The 18,514-nt window shown below is 39.6% G+C and overlaps 1 protein-coding gene across 1 annotated transcript; it reads left to right on the forward strand.

Annotated features, from left to right (window-relative positions):
* The first annotated feature begins 363 nt into the window (after window positions 1-363).
* usp53b (ubiquitin specific peptidase 53b) lies at window positions 364-17,845 on the forward strand. Its single transcript, XM_079279385.1, has 17 exons — window positions 364-619; window positions 1,980-2,176; window positions 2,667-2,821; window positions 3,062-3,154; window positions 3,316-3,450; window positions 3,916-4,029; window positions 4,245-4,327; window positions 5,207-5,312; window positions 6,902-7,048; window positions 7,942-8,091; window positions 8,185-8,353; window positions 10,725-10,847; window positions 10,980-11,706; window positions 14,588-14,649; window positions 16,295-16,373; window positions 16,488-17,293; window positions 17,731-17,845. Exons 2-17 carry the CDS (start codon window positions 2,083-2,085, stop codon window positions 17,805-17,807), a joined length of 3,120 nt encoding a protein of 1,039 aa, XP_079135511.1. The 5' UTR covers window positions 364-619; window positions 1,980-2,082; the 3' UTR covers window positions 17,808-17,845.
* Window positions 17,846-18,514: the final 669 nt, after the last annotated feature.

Consider the following 18,514-nt stretch of genomic DNA (forward strand, 5'->3'; position numbering starts at 1 on the left):
TCATAAGATAAAACAGTATTCTGTTCTGTTGTTTGACATTTAAGTGAGCACATTTTCAAAATAAATAAATAAATACAGGCAGGGTTTAGTCCCCACAGTGCTGCATGATTATGAAACCAGTGCAGTCATGTGATGTCTTCTCTCATCATCATCATGACAAGTTGGAAGTCTGACCTTCCGCCAGGACACAGTTTGCCATGCAGGGATTGAAAATTGCAATACAGCAGCAATGCACTTGAAGCTACACTAGGGGCGGAGTTTGACCTATCAAGTCTCAAAACATCACTAATCCGCGTCGGGCATTCTGGCACATGCACAGGCCATCACTGGCCCCGTTTGTACAGAAAGAAGGGACGATTTTTTTAAAAACCGAAATAACACTGTCCTGCCCAGGTCTGTGCGGCTGCAAACAGCGGCTCGAGCTGCCACTTGTGTTCGTGTCGGAGGGATTGGGAATGCTGCAGTATGGCAGATAGTGCGTTACATGCGTCTGGACATATCTGCAGTGTTTTCTAGCCAGTTTTATTGAGAGGATTCGGGGGGAAGTGTTGGGATTTGAGTGTTGACAGCTGGACCGCCCTGCGCTTCCATTGGAGGCAAGTATCCGCTTCCATTTAAGGTGAGTCGGCACTTGGTTTTGTTTTGTTAATGCATGAATGCGAGTTGCGGCATATTTATGCTCCTGTCGCTGATCGGGCGCTGTTCCCACATGCAGTTGACAGTGATGCTGTTGCAACGCTGGCAGCACGTTTCCTACTGTGGGAACGCACTCGTCTCAGCTTTAGGTTTTGTTTTTTTGAACCCAGGGAAAGCTCAGGATGGCCAAAGGACTGTTTGGTGAAGGATTTGCGACCTCTTTGTGAACGATATTGCAAAAACGTGCTTTATGTCAGACCATAGATATCACATGTTGTTAGTGAGGCTGGTGCAGAAACACATGTGTGCGCTGAGACCAAATGTAGGCTTTAAACAGGAATTTACATGAGAAAACGTTGGAATGTTTATGAAAATTTGTTTTTGTTGTTGTTTATTGACCCCAAAATGAATTAAATGCCTGCAATCAGTAATTGATTGAGCATATATATTTCAGGTACATTTACAAATGAGACGAACAGAACTTTGCGTGACTTTCTCATCTAATCACAAATACATACAGATCTACCCCCCCCCCCCTATAGTGTACAACTGTAAACAAACCAGAGCAGCACCAGATTGAGATGAAAACAAATCATAATTTAGTCGCTGTCTCATGTGGGACCTTGTGGCAGACAGTCGTTTTGATATTTTGGTGGTGGTGAACCTCCTATTTAAATGTATGTTAAAGATTGTAGCTTGAAGCTTCATGTAATTCAGTTTAAACTGTAACATGGGCTATTTTTGTTGATTATTAATTTCCTATAGCAGCTGTTTATTGTAATAGCACATTATCCATAAGAAAATAAAATGTTTCAGAGCAAAGCACCATTTCAGGCTTTATTTTGATATAATTATAATACAATTATATGAATATAAATTGCATTTAAATTAATTGTTTTTTGTCCCTTGTATCATTGTTCTGTTATTCTATTTCATCTTCTTTATTGACCTGTCTATTTAAAAATAGACAGGTCAATAAAGAATAATAAATAAATGGGTTTACTGGAACAGTCTGATGAAGCAATGGGATGGTCAAGTACAAAAAAAAGCAGACCTAAAGGATCTGAATGTCTATCAGTTATGAGATTTGTATTGTCTTTTCTCTATACGCATGTGTAAATGTATTGACATATTGCTATGTCCGTGCATCAGCCGGTGTGGTCACAATGCAGGTCGTGAAGTCTGCAGATTGTAGAGGTGGCACACATCTCAAAGCTCATATCTTAGTGTTCCCGAACAAGTAAAGAAATGCAGGAAACGACTTCTGCACTGCACGTTGAGCATACGTTGGCGATTGTATTAGCATGTTAATGGTTTCCCTCTCCTTTCCCACCTGTCCTCAGATATTGTCCAGTTGCCATTCAATGTCCAGTAGCACATGGCTGAGGCTGCTCTGTGGCTGATCCTGACAATGCTTTCGACTAACCGCTCCGGAGGGGTGTGGGGATGAAATGGATGGAGCCCATGGCCAGACCAGTGCACCAGCTCCCACCTCCCACCATGTCCAGCCGCAGCAAGTCTCCACCCAACTCTGGAGAAGGTAAGACATGATTCATCTGGCAACCAACCGTCAGGCATTTGGAATCGTGATGTTATGAAAGCTGTGTCCAAGATGCACCACATTTGTCATCCAGGGTTGCCTATTGTGCCTCCATAGTGCCATGCAATAATAATCACATTTTGAATCATTAGTGTACTAGTGTAGCGATTGAATGAAAATGCATTGAAGATGAATTGAACATGTTTGTATGTTTTGAGTGGGTAACATCCACAATATATGATATGATTTCACATGATGATTTTAAGGTTACCCATGAGGTCTAATTAGCTTTTTACTATCAACACTTGAAATGATGACGGCACTTAGAAATGTCAAGGTAGTACAAAATGTAAACCTTACTTTCATGATTCATTTTCACCTCTTTACTAAATACATAAAGACACAGACACACACTCTTTTAGGGAAACAAGAGAGTGACATCATGTAGAAGATACATGTCAATCAGGGGATTTATTTTGATCAGCTGCAGGCTCTAACTCCATGGCATGGGTAAAGATGTTCAAAAAACCTGGAGGAGGCCTGAAGAAATCCTACCAGCCTGGGAGCATGCTGTCTCTCGCGCTCACCAAAGGCCTGCTGAATGAACCCGGGCAAAATAGCTGCTTCCTAAACAGCGCTGTTCAGGTGAAGAATCATTTTCTACCAGCTCGAAAATAATGAAAAAATACTTCAATTAAACTGCTTCACTCCACTGAAATAATGACAAAACTGTTTCAGTGTTTGGCCGCATCATTTCATTCAAATATCAAACATCTTGTTTTTAACATCCTTCTCTTCAATTTGAGCTTCTGAAATCCTTGAAATGGGTTTCATGTGCATGTCTGTATTTTGATGTTTTTTTTTGCTGTCGTTAAACCGTCACAGGTACTTTGGCAGCTGGACATCTTCAGAAGAAGTCTGAGGCAGCTCTCAGGTCACTTCTGTCTCGGTGATGCCTGCATCTTCTGTGCTTTGAAGGTTTGTTTCCGCACTCTGGGCTAAACCGGGCTTTATTTGGAGTATGGTTGAATATTTCTAATTTCATCCGTCATTACTTTATGATAGCGGTGAAGAAAAAATAAATTTGCAATCGCTGTTCATTTTCATGACAGCAACTAATTATAGTTTTCCTTTTACAGAGCATCTTCAGCCAGTTTCAGCAGAGCAGAGAGCGCGTGCTCCCCTCCGACAGCCTGCGTAACGCCCTCGCTGAAACCTTTAAGGATGAGCAACGCTTCCAACTTGGCCTGATGGATGATGCTGCTGAGTGCTTTGTACGTTGATGCTGTGCCTTTGGCTTTTATTCAAAGTAGCATCCAGTGGAAGACCTTTCCACTGTAACTGTGTATTATGTTATGGTGCTTTCTTCTCTGTAACACTGAAGGTAGAAAGAAGTAGAGTTGCAGTGTGTTGGATTTAGTTGATCAACCTTCCCTTCCATTTGTGTGTTTGATCTTTGTCTGTGTAGTGCCTATATCATCTAAAATCCACTTATTTGTAGGACATATAGTTCATGTTTTGTACATTGAAATCATGAGGAAAAAGGGTGGATACCTCAGTTCAGTCTGACTTCACATCAGAAGCGATACAATTTCATAATCTACATTTCATAATCTACAATACAATAGATGTTTTAAGTGTTTCACAAACATGTTCTGATCAGTTCATAGTTTGTAAGGAAACACTGTGCAATTGCATGTATTCAATATTTGCACTATATCTGCTTTCATTTGTTATAGGAGAACATCCTAGAGCGAATTCACTTACACATCGTTTCAGACACTGCGACGGACGCATGTTCATCCAAATCCTGCATCACCCATCAGAAGTTTGCAATGATGCTGTATGAGCAGGTAACTGTCATTTTATCTGCTAAGAAAACCCATAATTAGATGTATATTCATGTGAAGTACATAGGGACAAAAACTAAGTGTACTGATAACAATAAAGTAAGACTCCAACAGCTGCTCTAACTGCATGTAAATGTTAATGTCTGGTCACAGGAATATACACAGGTCTTTTACTAAAATACAATCTGTAAAATAACGCACAATTTCTTCTTTTGCAGTTTGTGTGTCGCAGCTGTGGTGCATCTTCAGACCCACACCCATTCACAGAATTCGTACATTATGTCTCAACCACAGCTTTATGGTGAGTGCTTGATTTACTGCCATGGCTTTAAAAAATGGGACACAAAAATCAGGCCAGAGTGCTAATCCTGATTTAAATGTCAAAGTATTAAATAAGATTACAAAAAAATGATTTGATTGCAATTTTAAGCATCTTAGATCAATTTCCTTCCTGTCCTCTAGCAGTCACACCTTAAAAGCAAGTGCTGATTATTATCAACGAATCTAAGGATTGTTTGGTCTTGTGTTTTTATGAGCTTCTTTTCTCTTTTTTGCAAAAAGTGCACAATTCCTCCTCAACTCACTTGCTGCATGCATTTTCACTTGAGTCCTGTCAAAGCAAGGATTAGATAAACAAAGCAAATCTGCACACTGCACAACATAACTGTATGTTATAGATATTGTAAATTGTATGTGTCCACCATAAATTCTACATTCACAATGATACAAACGTTCAGTTTTGATTGACACTGACAGGATGGTATTATTATAACTGTATTTTATATTGTTGTTTATTATTGAGGTTTGCAGTGGTGTCCAACTGGATTGCATGATATTGAGATGTGTTTGTAATGTTTTCCTTTATTTCCAAACATGAGGGGGGAATAATATTCTAAATACATTTTTATATAATGCAGTCCAGTTCATATATTATGACATTAACCTCTCTGACAATGTCAACAAAAACTAAACATTATAATCTTCCTGATGTACCTAATAAAAGTCCCAATTTAAAACATTTCACATGGATTACAAGAAAACAGTTACTGTTTGTCACAGATACACAGGAATATATCCACTGAGTGCTAACTGATAGTTAAAAAATAAATAACAATTAGAAAATACATTTAAAAAGATATTTGGAACTAAATATTGATACAGTCTCTGTTTTTATGCTCAGCCAACAGGTTGATCGCATGTTGGGGAAGAACGAACGGCTCAGGTCAGACATGTTTGGAGAATTGCTGCAGGCAGCAAACAACACAGGTGACCAACGAAGCTGTCCGGTATGTGAATTATTGTCCTTGTTCATTTTCATTGTGATGTTTTTCTGAACAAATCAGACATCTTTAAGTCGTGGCTAAATACATTTCCCTGTTCGTCTGGCTGAATCAAACCAAAATTAAAGTAAATGCTGACTTGTCAGGCTAAATTATTCTTTAATGGCTTTCTGCTGAACAGTTAGTATACGTTTCTGTAACATGGACACAAAGATTATTCTTGCGGCTAAGTAGAGTACATTCTGTGCTTTCTGCTACGACTCTGCACTTGAAGCGGCCGGAAGGAGACGGTGCCAGACTAGTGTTAGGATATAAATAGCAGTGTATATCCACTGTTCGCTCATCTGTATTTGCTACCGCTGTCTTCCTCTTCAGTGTGCATCAGTTGGATGAAGCCGAGTGCTCTGTTCCCTTAACCCGTGATTCTTACAGAAAATCCGAGCCCCAGTACTGACTTAGTGATACTGACATGCAGATAATACGGGCTGTCTGGCACTTTTCACATCTCGCAATAGTCCTTATTATGACATTTTGAAGTGGTGAGTTACAAGTTTTATTTCAGTGTGTGACAGAGAGAGATACAGAGACAAAGCCACAACCTATTACTTTGACATTTGGGGAAATTTGCTCATTTATTTATTTCTGAGATTTGAAAAACAAAGTGGTTTCTGTTTTGTTAGTTTTATTCCTGTATGTTTGATGTATTTTTCATTTTGAGTAATGCTCCTTGTTACATTGGTTCCTACTGGTTTGCCTTTTGATTTCATTCCTGTATCTTTGTTTTTATTGTTTGTTGTGTGTAAACGTTATTGAAATAAGATTTTTGTATCTTGTTAGCTAACAAACTTATCAGCAACACATCCAAGAGTCTGCACGATTTTGTTCAGAATTACAAAGTTTGACTTCATTGGGCCAAGCTGTTTGTCAAGAAACAGAAATAAAAATGCTTTAATGTGCAATACAGAACAAAGCATTAATATATCAGTAAACAACTATTTGTTATGTAAAGATATGGTTTAGTAATGAGCAGAGAATAAAGTTGTTCTCCCTCATGTGTGAGTTGTTATCCGAGCTTCTCCTTGCTTTGTTGACAAAGTCAGGCCGGCCGTGCGTGCTTTTATTTCATGTTCGTGCATGTGAGCGAGCCCCACTGATTAGCTCATGCACTGCTTTTGTACAGCGGTTACAACTGATAACACCGTCCTGACCAACGGCGTCATTGCGGAAGCGTAGCACCCATCTTCCGGTTCCCCCTTCAGGTAAACACGGTTAGCTCTGCCAGCACTTTTGCTTTATTTTGCACTGTTAGCACCGTTGGCTACGAGCCGCCGGCTCAGACGTCGCAATGTCGAGAGCCGTTGACAGGCAATACAAATGCTTCCGGACTCGTATAAAGCACCTTTAAACCAGCTGCTCCTCGTCTCATTTTCTATTACTGTGCATCTTAATTTCAGATATTCAGTCTCTTTAAAGAAACTGCTTGGAGAAAGTTCTTGCACTATTAAATTGCAAAGTAGTATTAGGACTTCATGTTTTTGTTGTTGATCAGTTGATAATATTATGGACCGTCATTTGTTTTTCTTCATATTTTGCAGAGCAAATGTGGTCAAAGTATCAAGATCCGCCGTGTGCTCATGAACTGTCCAGAGATTGTCACTATTGGATTTGTCTGGGACGCTGAGCAGTCTGATCTCACGGACGATGTCATTCGGTCACTTGGCCCACGTTTGAACCTGTGTGGGGTAAGAGCTGAAGCAAACTTCATGAAATGACAAATCAGTTATAGCTATAGACATTGATATTTTATTTATTTCAATTTTTGTCTTTTTTTGCTCTAAAATAGTCATTTACTCATACTAAATTACAATAACCACAGCTGTCAGCTATTGTATGATTCTTTTTCTTCTATAAACTAGTAATGATGAAGGTCTGTGTACTGTAATGTCGAATAAACAACAACACTTCAACAGAGTATCAAAAACAGATGCATACATTTTTGTTAGGGGAACCTGGACGCAGCATAATATAAGGTCTCCCCCCTTTCTCCCACTCCCAAGAACGACCATTGCTGCTGTGATATAGTCCATAATATTTATTATTTTACACCGTTTGTAGCAATTTGCATCAGGGTGAGCCTGGCCCAAAACAATAAACAAAACAATCTTTATTAATCAACTACCTTTCCTCCTCCAAACTGAACAAAAGAAAAGACAGGCAGCTTACCTAGCTCCCTAACCAAAAACAGGAGAAAACAAATGTAAACAAAAGAGCGGCTCACCCCTACCACTGCATGGACTGTTGTTAACATGTACGATAAGTGGTCGCCCCGATCCGTATCACAGCGATGCCCTTTGCTGTGCAGCACGGTCCGGTTGGGAGCCGGCCTCCACAGGTTCCCTCTTATACCAGGCCTCATCAGTCTCCGTCCAATCACCTGCAATTCAGCAGATACAAGAAAAACACAGACACTATGTACAGCACCACCCTCAGGCACAGCATTTCTGTAATATATATATATATATATATATATACATTATGAAGCTCGAAGTCATAACTATTTTATTTTCATAGGATTTAGTATCTGCCAAAGAGAAACATCTGGAGATCAAACTTGTCTCAATTTGCTCTATTTCAGCTTTTCAACCGTGTCACGGACGAAAATGCCAAACAGAGTGAGCTTCATCTGGTGGGGATGATCTGTTTTTCGAGTAAACACTACTCAGCCTTTGCCTATCACACCAAATCTTCAAAATGGATGTTTTTCGATGATGCTACTGTAAAGGAGGTTCGGCTCTCTGTGCTATTAATCTGCTTTATCCCTGTTACTGTGTGCTACATGCTGTTATATCGCACTCTCCTTTTTTTTTTTTTTACCAAGATTGGATCCAAATGGAAAGATGTTGCCTCTAAATGTGTCAGGGGACATTACCAGCCGCTTCTTTTATTTTACACCAATCCTGAGGGATCTCCAGTGTCTCATGAAGATGCACCGAGACAAACCACCATGTGTCCTCGGTACAAAGCCCAAATGAATGGTGACGTGACAGGTAAGACAATTAAAACCTTGTCTACTTTGACCACCTTGGAATACATATTACTTCATATGACTTAAGGCCTCTACATCAGCATCGTATAGTTTATATACGCCAGTCAATGCACTCTACAAGAAGTGTAGACCCAGACCATGGTATCACAAACCACGACCATAACAGAAGGACTCGGTCCAGATTACCCCAAGATGATCACGATGAAACTTTGTAAAGTACCATGGAATTATTCAAAAAGTGAAGTTTTTCCGGAGTAAAGTATGTTTGAGAGTCTCACTCTAACACACATGATGGTGACGTAACATTAGGCAGCTAATATTCTGCAGTTTATGTGCCCAATAAAATGAATGTAACTGTACATATTTTCCCAAATGTTTTTCGCAAAGGTGCACATATGCCTTATATTCATATAAAAATTCTGAAGTTACGATGTTTTGTATTGCTGTATACATAGGTGATATAGGTTGTCTCACTAAACTTTCCACTGACATTAATACAATAATATATTTTCGAAATAATTTAGAAAAAGAGGGTAGTTGCTGCCAGACAGCAGTGTATTTATAGTGTATTTAATATTGACAATGAATAACTGCTAATTTAAATTAGTCTGATAATTTCATTTCCATAAATCCCAGTCTATTAGAGCGTCTGAACAATTGTTATGAATGTATCACTTAGCCAAATTCAACATCAAATCGACAGCACCCATGGGAATAATCATTTCACTCTGCAAATTACAGTTGTGGTTTGCATCAGGATTGAGAGAATGCTGTTAAACCGTAGGCAGAAAGATTGTCCTACCCAGTGCGCTGGCTTGAACTTGACATGAGGATGATGCCTCTGTTGCACGCAGATTACCACCCACGCCTCCCTCCCTAATCCCTGCTCCTGTGGCCAAGCGCGCTCCTGTTCCTGCTCCACGGTTCTCACTCCTCCCCTAGACATTTCCGATGTTTGCCTCCATTCATTTATCTGCTTGGTTTTTCTGGCAATGGCGCCTTGTCCGTTTGGATGGATTGTTTTGCTTTAGTGTGGAGCCCAGACACTTTGACTGGCATGGGACTGGATTCTTGTTTTTATGAAAATAAGCGTAAGTGATTTTTTTTTTTTTGTTTTAGAGTGAGAAATGGCTCAGTTGAAAAATATCTATTACCGGTACATGTATTGAATGCATTCTTTGCTGTTTTGTCTTTTATTTAATTGGTTTGTATTGAGGTTAACTGATACTTTGCTGTTAATTTGCCCTGCTGTACATCTCATCCAACTAACAAAGACAACTGCCCAGCAGTGTTACACTTTACTTGCATTACTACGCTTGAGAGTCCCTGTATAACTTCAGGCAACATGATGGAGTGTGAACTGGTTCATTGCTTGGCAGTTGTGGAAGGAGTACTCCATCTAAATCTAGTGTCTAGTATCTTTTCAGTGGAACTACCCAAATGTCAGCATTAGGCTTCATGAACAAATCTGGATCTGTACTAAATAATAATACTGAAGCTTACTCACTGCTGTTACTCACCGCTGCTGTAACATCCAGCAGACATGCACATGCACACAGCATTACGCTCTCCTTTTTCTCCCTCATGTTTCAGAGAGGATTTATTATACTCTTAATATTGTGTTTTACTGTGGATCCTCACAATAATATGGAGCATCTTCTCCAAGTGTTAGATGAATAAAAACACGACGATTAAGAAGGAACCAATGCAAACATGCAGAAAGATGAAGTTAAGATGTAAACGTGAAAGACTGCTATTGGGTGAATGTGCTGACTTAGAAGCAGTTCACAGCCTCTCTTGTTTCTCACGGGGACTTGCCACAGAGCCAAAGAAACACACCATAGGGTTGGCAAATGTGGCAGCATTAATGTATTTTAACATTGCTAGTGATGTACTAGCATCTGTTTTTTGGTGAGATGTTTTGGGTGGTTTTGTCTCTTGCCTCGTTTGTAGAAAGGATTCAAGGTGAGAGTGCCACATTGCAGAAATTATAGCTACATTGAAATATGTAATGAGCTGAGCTGGCTGGGTAGCCCTTGTTACCTCAAACTAAATACCTCCAGTGTGAATTTGTCTGAGACTTGCACCTAACACGGCTATCACCTATGGTAAGCCTCATATATCATGTTGTACCCGTTAAAATGTACTTACATAAATGGCTGCATCACACCCTAATTGGTTGTTCATAGCCCATGATGTTTTATGCAGGTAAAGGGAATTTAGGGCCAAATAGTAATTATGTTCTATTTGCTTCACTGATGTCTTCAGTCAGAATCAGAAAAGGTTACCCAAAAGAGCCCAAAATATATCAAAAGTTAAAAAACATCCGTGAGCAACCATTCATCTGCCATTTCAATATTTCTTTTCCTCAGTGAAACTTCCCCTTGGCAGTCCAAGCAAATTCCAGGAACCTTTCATGGAGAATTTGCAGAGGCCAAGTGAAACATCAAAAAATGATAGAGGGCATCGGAAAACGGACCAATCACAACACAAAGGTAGAGCATTGTATCTGCATAATAGGAAACACTGATAATAGAGAGGCAAAAAGGCATACAGGGGCAAGCCAGTGTGGAAGAATAACGTACATCAGAGCATGTGGATCGATAATACGTGTCCACTCTCTCTAGAAATGGCACATGCAAGATCTTCATCTCCTCCAGAGAATGGACCGAGGACTCCCATGGACCAAAAATTAAAAACCTATCCACGCACTGAGAAGTCGTCAAACCATTCAAGCAGAGGATCTCAGGAGCCACGAGGGCAGTCCTTCAGTACGCCTGGTGGTGGGCACAGCCGGAGGAACAACACCTCACCAAGTCACCCTGATCAGGATAGCTGCCAGGAGCAATGGGAAAAAAGTGGAGGTGAAGGAAGCCGCAATAAATCGAAGTCCACTTGGAGACCCATTCGGGAGGTGTTGAATGTAGACACTGTTCTGAACGAACTGGAGCAGCGTCGTCAACAGCAACACGACAGCCCCCGGCACAGTAAGCCTTCATCACAGGAAAGAGTGCACAGTGAACACAGCCGAGGCCGCGAGCGGGAATACGTACGAACCAGAGAAGATAGGAAGCAGAAGTGTTTAATGACAATTTATGAGGACGAGCAGCGGCATGAGACTGAGAGCCACAGCTCTGTCGAGTCAGAGAGCAGGGCCAACCAGCAGAGGGGCAGCAGACTTAAGGGGGGGCCAAAGACATTGCTGCGAAGTGATACCTGGACCATCCAAAGGACAGAGTCCGGCTATGAGAGCAGCGATAGACTCAGCAGTGGCTCCACCAATCCTGACTCCCCTGGCGTCGATGGCTTTGTTGTTAAAGACCAGAGATCAACACCAGAGGCACAGCTGCAAAGGTAAGAAACATTGTTCAATGGACAGTTTTTATAAGGACACATGGAGGTTACACATTCAAGAAGTGGGAACATTACAAGGTACATTAATCACTTAGTTGGTACAGCTGTAAGTATGGAAGTAAATAAATAAGTACTGGATTATTGAAGAACTACAAGTGTGGTATGTGAGTTTAAAGGATAGGCTCAAAATGTTTCAAGTCTGTCTTCAAATAATAGCCAGGTGCCCATATTAAGGTTGGAACTTGTTTTTGTTGTTGTTGTAATCATCCCTCTTCCAGTTCAAGTTGACCATTAAAATATTACGTACTTCCTAATGCGCTTTCAATGGAAGTGATGGGAAAAGCATGTTTTAGTGTGCATTTAGAGTGCATTCTAAAGTGTATCTGCACTAGAGCACGAGCCATTCATATTATTCATAAAAATGACACGATAGACAAATGAACACAGTAGTAATGCTACTGCAGATGTAAAAAAACTAAAGCAGTTCACTTACCAAAGCTGCCTTCACTTAAAGAGAAAGTCCATCCTCCTTTCTTTGTTAACAAAGTCAGTAACTCTCAAATCCATTTCTCCTCCTCCTTCAGCCATTGAGTGTTAAAAAAACAAAGCTAGGTAACACAAGAAAAAGAATCTACACCAAGCAAAACGTTAAAAATGTCCAAACTTCTCTTACATATGTTTCAACCTGAACTCTTACTAAACACTAAGATCTGCTAGCTATCTTTCTGTTTGACAAAATCCACGCTGGCCCACTGACCAATCACAGCGCACGTTAATGCAGACGTACTTAGGAGGCTACCTCGATACCACTGGCACGTCAAAGAATACGCCCAACATGTCAAACTAAAGATCTGATTGTTTGAAGACGATGACAATCAACAATATCGTCCCCATTTACTTAAACTGTAAAGGCTCTCTAGCGGGCATCGGCCTCTCTCCTTACACAGAGACATATGGGGCTGAATCTGATTGGATAAAAGCTCTCCTTAAAACAAGCTGTGCTGGAAGCAGAGCAACAGAGGAAGACAGGAGCTGTGCAATGAGAAAATAAGCTGATGGGAAAAATAATTATAATGCATGTAGTGTATTTGTGAAAAATTATTAAATTATAAAATAGCTATAACTTTGTGATTCTGTTTAGGCCAGCAGAGAAGGCTTAGCTGGCCCTGACGGCCCACCACTGGAAGATAATAAGAGGCCTTCAGCAATCTGAGTCAAACATATCAACTGGATATCTTCCAAACTTCCAAAAACCTCGAAACATCGCATACAAAATGTTTATGCTTGGCCAAGGTGGAAAGTTTGGTGTATTGATCAAAGCAAAATTCGACGAAGCTTATTCAAGGTAATTCAACAACTAAATATATGAAATAACTCCATGGTTTTGTTAAAAACTATTAATAAAAGGATACTTTTTCTCAAGAACTTCAAAATCTGATAAATTTGAGTTAGTTTATATGCATGTGATTATCAATTTAAGAAGTTATTGTGTATCACGATATCTCAATTTAAGTTTTCAGCACAATATGATTCCATTGAAAGACGATAAGGTATATTAAATTATTGCCAGCCCTAATTATACACATGCAATACATTTCTGCATCCAACAAAGACTGGACATTCTGTCCCCCATCACTTGCATAGAAAGTACATTAGGAAGGAATGTTTTAATGGCCAGTATGAACAGGAGGAATGATGAAAGGACGTGTAACAGGATATTTACATGGAAATTAGAAACCCTTTAATTCATGGAAGACAATAGTGTTGGTTTACATTATATATTATATATTAGTTTATATAAATATCTTTGTCATTAAGTAATTAGGCTCCACCATGGAAATAATGACATTTTTATGTAATTAGCAATGAATATTGACGGACCACATGCTTTTCAACCATTTCTCGGTACACTTCCTTCAGTACATTCTTTCACTAGTTTGTTATTCTGAGAGTCGTGATGGGTGATACCACTACAGTGTCTGCTTCATCAATCAGAAATACTTTGTATTTCCTTGGAAACTAAAACTAAAACTGAACTGCACATGACATTACCTTTCAATACCTTGTGCTGTATATAATCTGAATGCAGCAGGAAGAAAGCTGAAACTTCTCGATTGAAGTAACGCTGAGTGAAGTTCATATGATCTACACAGACTGTTCAATCCTTCTCCAAAAAACATCACACCTTGCTGTTGTTTTACTTTAGTGGACAATAAACATCTGTAGGCAGAGCATTTGATTGAATGCTTCATGTAAATTGCAACATCTAAATAGAAATGTTTTCCTGAAATGTTCTGATCATTACTGGCGATATGTACTGTGTGTATAAAAGTATCCACGGCAGGATTTTATTTAAATGAAGGATATCGTGATAATAAATTGATGATAAATGTTAAGATGTTGTTGGTTAGTGTTGCAGCTGTATGTTATTGTTAATGTGCTGAAACAACTCTGCATTTATTAGGAGAAAATGCACTTAATATGACTGTAAAAGTAAGTGATACCAGGAACTAGTGTTTATATATTAGGGCTTGAAATGATCACCAAAGGCTTACTGTCACCAAATACAAACTGAATCAGTATCAAACAATACATAATGCTTTATATAAGACATTTTAAGCAACAATAGTACAAATACAATCAAATAAATCTTATTTGTAATAAAACTTATTTGGACATTAAAATCAAGTTAGACATGAGCAGACTCTGCCAGTGTTTTTCCCTTGGTGCTTTGCAATATTTGATGCCCATGACCATGAAAGTAGGTTTGTTTGTTGCTTGCTGTGCTTATTACTGCTTTTTCAAAAAAACGAATTGACATATCATGAAAACAGGATTGATTGAAAACTTGTGTAGAATAATTTTAGTGTTTTATTTTCAGTCAGCTGCACCAAAAGGGAGGCGATGCCAATTCAAGTATAATGTCCTCTCCTTCAAACAATGGTAAGTTCCAAGATGTTAAAGGCTTCCTTTTTGAGTCTTTAGACTGTAATAAGTTAATTAAATAAATGGTTTTGATAGTCACTTGACTAACGAGTGAAATTAATAATTAATTAATAATCAACCCGTGGCAACAAATCCACATCAAGTCATCTTTAAAAAAATATAATGGCAGTGTTTTAAAAAGCAGAGGAGGAAAAATAAGGACAGGATGAGACACCAACAATCAAAATAGCATGAGGTGAAAATCATAACATGATAAGAGAATAGAAGAACATGTCAGGGAAGGTTATGTCTTACATCTAATCTGCTATACTTCCAGAGAAAGATTTACAGGGAAGTTAAGAACTACGGTATCAGATTTGTAAATACAAGACATACCAGTTTTCCGTTATTGCAAAATACGTTTGGTATTTATGCGCACCTTACATCACTTAATTTCAAAGAAAGGAAGAAAGGTTATTCATTTCTTTCTTTCTCTATGTTTCTGTTAGTCTAGCAGATGAAGTGTGAGCTGGTAATGTGAGAGTAATTGAAGATTGATTTCTGAGCTCGGACTGGCTTCTTCACCTCTTCACCCAGTCCGCCCCGCACAGGCATTAATCTGATGATAATCCCACAAAGCTCATTCAGATAGCACAGCTGGACGTGGCTGCCGGTCATTGTCGTAAATATCTTTCTGTTTCATGCAGTACTTTGAGTGTGCTGCACATGATACTTTATCGAGGCTAGACGTGCATCTATAGCCAGTGTTACCAACAGACAGCTAACGCTTTTATCCTGGCATGGGCCTCTCCGGGGCAACAGCAAAGAAAAATATGACAGATCTATTTTTAAAGGGAAGGAATTCAGCACCATGCTGAGTGAGCGTGCTGGCTGCTTCATCCAGCTGTGAGAAAGTCTCGTGTGATTAATACTCTTCTGCTGCCACCTGGTGTCCAGAGAGAGCATCCGTTTCATCGTTGAATGTGTGGATGATTTTGTCTCAACTTGGTCTCTACTTTTGATTCATTTTGTTTTATTGTAAGTGTGTGCAGATATGCCTAGTTAATATTTAGGAAAGAAGATTAGGAGAAAAAATAAATCTGAATTTTGTGATTAAAGTCTAAAATCTGCAATTTAGCAGATTTATTTATTGGTTTATTTGAACGGGACAGTGCACATTAATAAAAACATTTCTGCAAAAATGCGCCAGAGTTAGCCAAAGGGCTATTTTTCATCTGTAGTCCCAATCGATTATGACTTAATTCTCAGGATTCTGCATTCGATCTCTAAAGTCTGAGAAAGCAAGTCATGAATCTCACTCATTGCACTCAAATCTCTTTTTCTTCCACTGGTCTCTAATCTTCTTCCTCAAACGCCTTCTCATTTGTTGTATTCTTAAGATTTTTATTTTCTGACATAATTTAGAAGATTTTCTCTGTTCTTAATTTGTTAAATTGAACTCTAAAGAAGAGGAAAGGTCAGAAGATAAAAATATGTTACCTCTTGCACTAACTACAGTATGTAAATATGAATTACAGTATGTAATACTGTAATTACTTTAAAAGGAGGTGAGCAATACAACTTTATATTTCATTTTAAAATATAATTCATTTTTCTTCCTCGCTCACTATATTTTGATCACCTTTGTTTTTATCTGTCATAGGTAAACATCAACCCAAACCTCAGGGAAAGAACAATGACCAAGTTTCACATTCACAGCTAAAGTGCAGTCCAAGTGCGAGGTAGTGCCCTTTATTGAAAACGATACATAACTTGTTCTAGTATGACACTATAAGGACTCATAAATTGGATTTCCATTCATATTCAATTATAATTTCCATCATTCTTTCTTGTAGACGGAAATCAAAGCACACTTGTAATACCTCCAGAAAAGCAGTATCCTCAGAGAGGGAGTCCACTGGTTCAGACAACAGGCCGAGTGAGCAGACCAGCTGCAGAGGGCACACGGGAGAAAGCACAGCTCTGAGGCACATTACAAAAACCAGCAGCTCTGAATGGAACAGCTCCGATGATCTCGCTCTCTCTGAGCCCGAGGACAGAGAAAACACTGGCACCTCTGAATCCCAGTGTCCTCATATAACCCTGCCACACCACCCTCCCAGCAATGTGACTGCAGAACTGCTCCAACTGAACAACCAGCGTCATCTCGGAACGACAGGGTCGCCTCACCTTCGACCGCCCCAGCGGATCTCTCCTCACCAGGGGGAAACGAGCCACGCGGCCTTTCGTCCGAGGATGCTTCAAGAACCCTTTCCATCGAGTCCTCGACTTTCGTCCACGTCCTATGTCAGTGCTCACAGGAGGCCTGACATTTCAGGGCTCAGAACCTTCTCAGATGCAAGTTCCAAGTCGGGCTCTGACCCAGAGAGGAGTACCCCATCATCATGTGAAAGTGAGGAAAGACTGGCTGGATGCAGAGTGGAACAAGCAGCGCCAGCTCAAGAGGTTTCTCTAACAACATACTTCACTGTGGATAACTGCATGACGGAAACATACCGCCTCAAGTACCACAACCAGAGGCCTCTTGTCCTCTCAGCCACGGTGCCGCAGGCAGTGGTTGTGACTGAGCGCAGAGATACCAGCCACACACTCCCCACTGACACATACTCACAAGATGTGCCAAAAGCCAGACCTGATACAAGTAAGCCTCTCTAATATGCAAACCTGAATGTAGGGCTGACCATTCTGAAAACATTCTGTATAAACTGAGAAATATATCTACATATTCAGCTGTAGCAGATATTCCTTTAATTTCTGGTGTTTCAGGCCATTGAGGACAGTGTGGTAAATCAGTCAGTTGTATTTTTTGATCATTTCTGCATCAATGTAATGAAGTACCTTGCGTTGATTCCTGTCTGGTTATTTTGAATACATTAACAGTTGCTCAATTAATTATTAAGACAATTTAGTATTTCACTATATATAAACCACAATATAAAATGATACACCGGAGGATTTATGCCCACTACCTGACAGTTATTGGAAAAGACAAAATGACAGTATTCAGTTTTTTTCTTTGTAGTGGTGTAAATGTACACATAAATCATCAAATATAAACAAGGCTCTTTTTCTTTACAGGCCATAATAGCAATAAACCCACTGCAAAATGGAACCAAGTGACAGCCAAAGGACTGGATGACCGTGGTTTTTTATGAGTGTTACTTGGTAAGGTTTGTGTACATGGAAGGACAGTGGTCAGTAGAGTACAAACTGGATGCCAAAGAGTTAAAGAATGGAAACATGTGTTGAAGAATCTCCAAATCGAGTGGAATTTGTTTATGCAAGCTTGTCACATAAGTAAAACCTATTTCTGAATGCTGTGCGTATATTTTGACGGATAGTCAACCATCACGCATACTGTACTGTCTTCCATCGTCCCGCAGATTTAGTTTTAACCAAAATCTGGACTGATTTTAGTTTGCACAAAGGGTTCTTGAATCTTTATTATTCTTTTTCATCACCTTATGTCAGCAGGTTAAAAGCAGCAGGTTATGGCTTACTTATTTACACGAGTCAAAGGAGTAATATCTGGGCAACTTCAAACGTTATGCACTTTGAGGGCTTTCGGACACCAGGGAACAGACATTGCAACACTCCAGTTTTCTTTAGACTGTTGTCATTTATCTTTATTTTACAACATTGCTGTGTTAATGGGGGCTGCCCTGTACTTGTCAACTTGTTTGGCTGTAAAAACAAATCTGTCAGCTGGATAGTTGACTTGCTATCCTCCATTTCTTACCCTCTCTTCAATTTTGTCCACCACCCCTCCTCTCTCTGATACCCGGGTCTCCACCATAGACTCTCTGTGAATTCAATCTCATTATTTTCCCAAACATGGTCATACTGTGTGGCTCCCCCTCAA

Source organism: Melanostigma gelatinosum (genome assembly GCF_949748355.1).
Source record: "Melanostigma gelatinosum genome assembly, chromosome: 11".
Taxonomy (NCBI): Eukaryota; Metazoa; Chordata; class Actinopteri; order Perciformes; family Zoarcidae; genus Melanostigma; species Melanostigma gelatinosum.

Coding starts and splice junctions, on each gene's coding strand:
- usp53b (XM_079279385.1), top strand. CDS start 2,083: ATGAAATGGATGGAGCCCATGGCCAGACCAGTGCACCAGCTCCCACCT. Junction 2,177..2,666: donor TCCACCCAACTCTGGAGAAG/GTAAGACATGAT, acceptor GATCAGCTGCAG/GCTCTAACTCCATGGCATGG. Junction 5,313..6,901: donor GTGACCAACGAAGCTGTCCG/GTATGTGAATTA, acceptor CATATTTTGCAG/AGCAAATGTGGTCAAAGTAT.